The sequence below is a fragment of the Denticeps clupeoides genome, chromosome 4 (genome assembly GCF_900700375.1).
Source record: "Denticeps clupeoides chromosome 4, fDenClu1.1, whole genome shotgun sequence".
Lineage (NCBI taxonomy): Eukaryota > Metazoa > Chordata > Actinopteri > Clupeiformes > Denticipitidae > Denticeps > Denticeps clupeoides.
In genome coordinates this window covers 11928797-11937285 of record NC_041710.1, presented here as the reverse complement: position 1 = coordinate 11937285, position 8489 = coordinate 11928797, and the positions used below count along the sequence as shown (strand labels likewise).

Below are 8489 nucleotides of genomic sequence, written 5' to 3'. Positions count from 1 at the left end.
TAGGGGAGTGTTCAAATCTAATAATTATGTGCTAGCTAACATGAGATCCATGCATCACAGACAACAAAAAAAAAGTGTTACCGCACATGTGTTTGGTAGGGTGAAAGTAGCAGGTTCGAATCCCCGCTTATTATGCCAAGTAATATCACTTCTTAAAATGAACGTAATTCAAAAGATCCTGTAGATGAAAGGATTCCGTGGCTGAAAGGTACATGCGTTTCACTCAATAAATAAAAACCGCGTCGATCGGCGTTGGGGGCGCAGCCGAACAGGAAAGCTTTTCAAGGAGGATCCAACACGGTAGGACCTTGTTACTGTGTGTTTTTTTTTTTTTTTTTATTATAATAATCCATCATTTTTTTGTCCCCCGGGCGATCCCGAGTTCTACCTGTGTCCTCCCAGGCCGGGAGAAGAATGAATGGGGGATGGGTCTCCAGAGGCGGGTCTTTGGGGCGCTGAGAGGGGTCTTTTTTCTTCCTTGGAGTGCGGGGCAAAAGTTACGAATCCTTAATTAGATCGTAAAATGACGAAATAAACGTTCGCGGCGGGAAGGCTCTGCTGCGGAGTGGTTTGGAGGAAGTCCTTCGTCTGGTGTGCGCAGGACCGGGCTGGATTCGCCTCTCAGCCCGGTGGATACTGTACTTTTGTTTTTTTGTTTTTTTTAAACCGCGACACATTACTGTACCGCAGCCTTTTGTTACCACGACGCCTCCCTTCCGCTGGATCCGTGGATCAGCCCCGAGGGGCCGGGAAGAAACCCCCCCCAAACTTTCTCCAGGGCTGCTACCTTCACCCCGATGCATCCGGACCCTGGGCTTTAAGGAGCTGCGGCGAGGTAATATCTGCTTCTCCATCTCTTTGTGAGCAGAGCAGTAAACGCCGCTCGGACTTTCCACGGGCGAGTAGTCGCTTTACGCAGACGTGTTGTTTTTAAACCGTAGTCGCGGTAACTTGGCCGCTTCCAAAAAGTTTGTCACAAACGTTTCAGTCACGCGTGTGTCTGTTTTTGGTTATTAAAAAGGTTTCAGTTTGCTTTTGCTTTTGGTTTACAATTCGCGCATCTGTATGTGTGTGTGTGTGTGTGTGTATATATATATACATATACACACACACACACATATATATATGCACATATATGTGTGTGTGTGTGTGTGTGTGTGTATGACACGTGAGTCTCTGTCCGCAGTACAGAGTATTTTGACAGCTGTTCCCTCTCTGGTTTCGCACTGTCCCGACATTATCCCCACACGTTCGTCCCCGGGTCCCTGCAGTATTGGACCAGCTGTTGAGGGTCGTTAAGCCGAGTAAACACGGGGGGTGGGGGACGCGGGACGCGGGACACTTCACGCGCGGCGTGGAGTCCCCGGGTTTCGGGGTGGGCCGCGTTTCAGCTGAATGGGGAAACTCGACACCGCGCAGCCGAGCGTTTCCCCCGAAACTCTGCATTATCCGCGACAGAAGACAGAACCCCACACGGCCGTGGGCGTGTCCGCCATCTTCTCTCCTTTCCTCTGCACACGGCGTGGGTTGTGTCTGTAGAACGTACCTGCTCCGTCTCCGGGCCTGACTTCGTTTCCCTCTCCGGTTACCAGGCCTTTGTTTCCGCCTGGTGAAGGCTCAGATATCAAATCCAACCTGCTCTCAACCCGGACTGTCCGATCATTATTATTATTAACTCGTTCAAGTCTGCACACTATTTCCTATCACATTCCCAATGAAAGAAAACCAAATCGGTCCTTTAAAAAATATATTCATACGTACAGTATTCACAGCTCAACACTTTTTCCACATTTTGTTATGTTGCAGCCTTATTCCAAAATTGATTAAATTCCTTTTCCCCCTCATAATTCTACACACAACACCTCATAATGACAATGTGAACAAAAAAAAACTTTACTTGAGGTTTTTGCAAATTTATAAAAAAAAAAAAAACAAACTGAGAAATCAAATGTACATAAGTATTCACAGCCTTTGCTGTGTAGCTCAAAACCGAGCTGAGGTGCCTCCTGTTTCCCCTGATCATCCTTGAGATGTTCCTGCAGTTTAATTGGAGTTGACCTGTGGAAAAAACAGTTTATTGGACCTGATTTGGAAAGGTACGCGCCTTCTATATAAGGTCCCACAGTTCACAGTCCATGTCAGAGCACAAACCAAGCTTTAGACCTCAGAGACATGATGTCTTGAGGCACAAATATGAGGAAGGCTAAGATATCAAAGGAGCGGCTTCAGGATAACTTGGAATGTAAAGTGAACTGATTGTGATACACAGCAGCACAGCACACGGTGCACACAGTGAAATTTGTCCTCTGCATTTAACCCATCACCCTGAGTGAGCAGTGGGCAGCCATGACAGGGGACGGTGCTTCGCTCACCTTGGTGGATCGGGATTCGAACCGGCAACCTTCTGATTACAGGGACACTTCCTTAACCGCTAGGCCATCCCTGCCCCGAGTGTCCAAGCTGCTCTCCAAGCCAAACACCAGACTTGAATCTGGTTGAACATCTCTGGAGAGATCTTATAATGGCTTAAGAGGTGCTGCAAAGAGAAATGGACAAAACTGGCCATGGATAGGTGTGCCAAGCTTGTGGCATCATATTCAGAAAGACTTGAGGCTGTAATTGCTACAAAAGGTACATCGACAAAGTACTGAGCAAAGGCTGTCAATTTTTATGTACATGAGATTTTTTCAATTTATTTTATTATTATTATTATTTTATTTTTTTTTATAAATTTGGCAAAACATTGAGTAAACTTTTTTTTTTTCCACTATGGGGGGGTGTTATGTGTAGAATTCTGAGGGAATAAGGCTGCAACATAACAACAATATGCTGTATATATAAATGGTAGAAGGAAGGTCAGTCGCATGTTAAATATGGAAATCAATAAGTCTTATGTTTAGTTAAGAACATTTTAGACGAAAGTTTATTTTGCAAACCCCCACCACCACACACACAAGCCGGCCCAGGACTTTGCGTCTTTGTGCTCTGAGCTCTTTCTCTCATTCAAGCCTTTTTCTCTCTTTCATGTAAATCTTCGCTTTAACAGGCATTGTACATGTCACTCACCCAAATGTAAATGGTCTTGTTTTCTCCTATTTAACATGAAGGGGGCAGAGCAGCAAAGGATGAGGAACATGTAGAACAAAAGCCACCGAAGACATGGACAACGAATCACAATACTCCGGCTACTCCTACAGGTCATCTCATTCACACAGCTCCAGGAAACACAGGTATTATACACACACACATTCAAAGGGCAATTAACTAGTGTCTCGAACGGGGTCCTTCTGTGCATGATCTGTGAATCGGCTTAAGCTCTAACCGAGACCTTACACAAGAAAAGACTGAACTCTTGTCCGTCCACAAAATCCCTTTTCACATTCAGAATCTGTTTTATGTGTAAGAGATAAAAACACCTAAATACATTTTTGCTGGAATCCATGATATAACCCAGATATACTTCACAATCACTCAGCGTTGTGAAGAGATGGTTTCTTGTTGCTTTTGTTTTAATTATGGCAAATTGCTTTGAAGAGTGATCAGATGAATTTCAGCCCTGCTTCCCCTGAAATTTGTATGCTAAGCTATAAATTTGATAATGGTTAAAAAATTGGACATGCACGTTTTATGCACCATCAGAACCAGAATGTCTTTACTCCTCTTTCATTGAATTCAAGTTTCCTTCTGTCTGCCATTGTTAACAGAAGTAATGCAAAAAGACAAAAGTACCCACATTTCCGATATGAATGCATCTTGTGTGTGTTTAGGGATCGAAGAGACAAACATCGATCAAAGAGCAGAGAGAGCAGCAGAACTCAAAAAGCAGGAAATGCACAAGGTCAAGGAGCTCCTTTGCTGGTAAAATACACAGATTTGTTAAATATGAAACAGGTAGCCAACACATACAGGCCAAAAGTTTGGACACACCTTCTCATTCATTGTGTTTTCTTTATTTTCATGACCATTTACGTTGCTAGATTCTCACAGAAGGCATCATTTACATTTACATATACGGCATTTATCAGACGCCCTTATCCAGAGTGACTTACAATCTAGTAGTTACAGGGACAGTCCCCCCCTGGAGCAACTTAGGGTTAAGTGTCAGGGACACAATGGTAGTAAGTGGGATTCGAACCTGGGTCTTCTGGTTCATAGGCGAGTATGTTACCCACTAGGCTACTACCACTCTACCATCTACTACCACTACCATCAAAACTATGAATGAACACATGTAGAGTTATGTACTTAACAAAAAAAGTGAAATAACTGAAAACATTTTTTATATTCTATTTTTTTTTCAAAATATCCCCTTAAATGGTTTTCCAACAGTCTTGAAGGAGTTCCCAGAGGTTTTTAGCACTCGTTGGCCCCTTTGCCTTCACTCTGTACAGGCAGTGAAGTTCACCCAAAATCATCTCAATTGGGTTCAAGTCCGGTGACTGTGGAGGCCAGGTCTCCACTTTTTGTTAAGTACATAACTCCACATGTGTTCATTCATAGTTTTGATGCCTTCAGAGAGAATCTACCAACGTAAATGGTCATGAAAATAAAGAAAACACATTGAAAGGGAAGGTGTGTCCAAACTTTTGGCCTGTACTGTATATGCACAATACAAAAACATCAATAATAATGATACATTTACATTTACGACATTTATCAGACTTACAATCAGTAGTTACAGGGACAGTCCCCCTGGAGACTCTCTTGCTCAGTGTCTTGCTCAGGGACACAATGGTAGTAAGTGGGGTTTGAACCTGGGTCTTCTGGTTCACTAGGCTACTACCACCCCACTATGACAGCTTATTTACATATTTAGCATATGTATACATATGCAAGACATAATAATAATAATAAATAACTGAGTACCTGTACATAAACCGAACCTTATATGAAACCATTTTATAATTTTCAAAATTGTTGGAATTTTCTGTATAATCCATGTTGGTGTGAATTGCTGTCATTTTATCCTCATTTCAAGAATGCTCACATATAAGAAAGAAATAGACAATGACGTTTTTGAGTTACTGTGACCATGCCAATGCTCACTACTTCTTTCTTTTTTATCTTTCTGTTTTGTCCCCCACTCTGTTTCTCTTCCTCTTATCACCTCATTCTGGTTCCACATTTGACAAAACTGTTTCTTTCCTTGCAATCCTTTAACCCCTTACATTTCACAGGATGACAACTGGGGTGATAACACGACAGCAATCACAGGCACGTCCGAGCGCAGCATCTCCCATGATGACGTGTGGCGCACATGTGAAGAGCTGCGGCCCTCCCCCGTGCAGCCGCGCCTCTGCCGCCGCTGCCAGCGCGCGTGGGCCGTCACGTTGAGCTGCGTGCTGGGCCTCCTTGCTTTGCTCTCACCCCTGGCCTTCCTGCTGCTGCCACGCCTGCTGTGGCATGAGGCCCTGGCCCCCTGTGCGGAGCTCTGCGAGGGGCTCTATCTTTCCTTGGCCCTGAAGCTTCTGCTTCTGGCGCTGTCATCGTGGGCGCTCTTCTTCCAGCCGGCGCGGCGAGCTTTGCTGCCGCGCCTCTTCCTGCTGCGCTGCCTGGTACAGACACTGGTGTTTCTCTGCGTGGCCTGCTACTGGCTGGTGTATGGGGTGCGAGTGCTGTGGCAGCGGGAGCCGGAGTACAGAGGCATTGTGGGATATGCGGTGTCGTGCGTGGACACACTGATGTTTGTGCAGTACCTGAGCCTGCTGCTGCTGGAGGTGGTGCACTTGCAGACCGCCTTCTGCGTCAAGGTGACACGCAGCACAGACGGAGTCAGTCATTTCTATAACATGGGACGCCTTAGGTGTGTGTGTGTGTTTTGGATTCAGTTCTTCAATAGTTCGTTGTTGTGTGCGAATAGAAAAACAGTATGTGGCTCCCACCGGTTTTGATGATGTGGTTGTGTTGCATTGTAGCATTCAGAGAGCAGCGGTGTGGGTGCTCAGTCACTACTACAGGGATTTCCCCATCCACAACTCCAACCTGCCCAACCTGGCCAAATCCATCCTTGCGCGAAAAATGACTGGCTTCAAGCTGTACTCACTTGAGGAGGGTGAGTAGAACGTGCCCCCACAAAGACTCAAATTGATAGTTGTTGAACATACACTTTTCATGCTTGGGTCCAAAACTCTGGCCTGTAGCGTGTAACTGACAAGCTAAGTTCAATATTTCTCCTGCAGAAAACAGCACCAGTAACTGCACCGGGCCTCCTCAGGCGGTGATGGCTGCGGCCGTGGCAAGACGGCGGAATTGCCACAGTGAGCTTTACTATGAGCAAGCAGACTATGAGCGCCGTGTCCGCAAGCGGAAGGCCAGGTAGAGTTTGTGTTGACAGAGTAGATTTAATCAGTAAAGCAGAGTAAAGTCTGAGCATGTACAGGGTGGGCCATTTATATGGATACCCCTTAATAAAATGGGAATGGTTGGTGTGACACATCAAATTTATTGGTAATTTCACAAGAAAAACAATGGTGTGCTTGGTTTTAACGTGAGTTATTCATGAGTTATTTAAAAGTTTCTGACCACTTATAAAATGTGTTCAATGTCACCAACCATTCCCATTTTATTAAGGTGTATCCATATAAGTGGCCACCCTGTGGATCTTTGACTTGGGTTAAGCTCTAAATCTACATGTCATAGTGGAACAGACATTGTTCACTTTAGTATTAATATTATTTGTAATTGATATCATAATTATAATTGATATTAGTGTTACTATAATAACATTTTGATTGTACTGCAATCTCTCCCTTTAGATTGGTGATGGCAGTAGAAGAAGCCTTTGCACAGGTAAAGCGCCTGGAGGAGGGGGAGGCTGTAGTCCCAAGTCCCAAACGGAAGCAGGGGATTCTGGATCCCCGTGAAGCAGCCCAGGCTATTTTTGCTCCGATGGCGCGCGCGCTGCAAAAGTACCTGCGCACCACTAAACAGCAGCAGTGTCACAGCATGGAGAACATCCTCACACACCTACAGTTCTGCCTCACACACAACATGAGCCCACAGGTGAGAGCGGTGCACCAACCAATCAGTTAATATGATTCCATGCATGGAATGTAGGAAATCAAATGATCAAGGCCTTGCATTTAATTAAATTACAATTAGACACTCTTATCCAAGTTGCCATACAGACAAGCCCATTTTATAGCTGATGCTCGTAACAAGAGTGACTTACTTTCACTTGTTATTGGGATAGCACTGAAAATGGTAGTACGGTTGTAACGTTTTTTTTTTGTCATTTCAAAGGCAAGTTATCTTTTATATTTCTACCACCCTCCCTATTTCTAGCTAGAAATTAACCACAAATCATAATTAAACGAATGACTCAAACCTACTGTAATAGCATAAAGACCATTTTTTTCACCACACGTCTATGATATCATGTTCTTTTTATTGAATAAAACATAATGTAGCTGCTTTTGATCAGATGGGTAAAAGGGCAAATTTACAATAATTTGTTGTTCTCATTTCTATCTTTGTTATAATTTACCCTCTGGTATCACATATTTGAAAATGGTCTCTTTCAGGCTTTTCTGGAGCACTACCTGTCCGCTGGCCCCACTCTGCAGTATCAGGGAGAAGCCAATAGAGTGCGTGAGTGTGAGTGGACTCTTGTCAGCGAGCTGCCCGTCACTACCGTCCTGCGTGGGGGTGTGGTCTTCTCCCTGCGCCGCCCACACTTTTCTCTGGTGGTCTCAGTCGTGCCTCTGCCCTTCCTGCAGCTGGGGGAGGAGTATATTGACCCAAAGAGCCACAAGTTTGAGCTGAAGCTGCAGTCGGAGACATCTGTTTAGAGATCATGTTCATGTCATTCCTCTGAAGAAAATCCTGAACTTTTCTTCTTCCTCATGAATACAGAAGCTATGGAAACCTTTGCAGGGCCACTGCTCAACAACTCAGGTTTAGATGTTGCTCCAGGCAATAAGTCTAAAGCCCTGCTTGTCTTCAGGTCAAAGTGAAGAGCCAACCATTTTAAGAAAAGGGTAGGGATAAAGATCCATACAGATAAAGGACTGTTTGTAAAGTTGTAGTAGGAGCTACACATCACCAAAGGTTTTCTAAGGTTCAGAAAAAAAACTCACGATTAATGTAATTCTGAAGCTAAATAAAAATTGCAATATGCAATGTGTCTGAAGAATGTTTTCTAAGGAGCAGGTATCTTTTTAAAGTGTGTTTTGAGTGTGTGTGTGTTGTGAATAACTGCTTTCCAAGTAGTGAATGAAAGGAAAAAACACTCAGGATTTGGTACCAAATATTTTACTATTTTATATATGATTCATGTGTTTATATCATATATATATATGTGGCCAAATTTGTACTCCAGGTTATGTTTTAATTTCATCTATATGTGGTATTTAATACTCATAATGATGCATTTTGTATAATTTGAGCTGTGCTTTTTGTACATTCACCTGGGTTAATGAAATTAAATGACATTAAAAAAGATTCTCCTTTTTCCTTGATTGTCTCTTGCCTTATCATCTGTTTTTCTG

General features: G+C 43.7%; 1 protein-coding gene across 2 annotated transcripts; it reads left to right on the top strand.

Moving 5' to 3' along the window:
- Window positions 1-152: 152 nt before the first annotated feature.
- Window positions 153-8316, top strand: LOC114788441 (vang-like protein 2). Of its 2 annotated transcripts, XM_028977020.1 has the most exons (9): window positions 153-300; window positions 691-835; window positions 3108-3230; window positions 3768-3858; window positions 5178-5803; window positions 5916-6052; window positions 6180-6315; window positions 6756-7002; window positions 7524-8316. In XM_028977020.1, the coding sequence occupies exons 3-9, from the start codon at window positions 3160-3162 to the stop codon at window positions 7788-7790; spliced, it is 1575 nt and encodes a 524-aa protein (XP_028832853.1). In that variant the 5' UTR covers window positions 153-300; window positions 691-835; window positions 3108-3159; the 3' UTR covers window positions 7791-8316. The 2 variants fall into 2 exon arrangements, with proteins under 2 accessions (XP_028832853.1, XP_028832852.1); XM_028977019.1 differs by lacking the exon at window positions 153-300 and having other exon boundaries at window positions 465-835.
- Window positions 8317-8489: the final 173 nt, after the last annotated feature.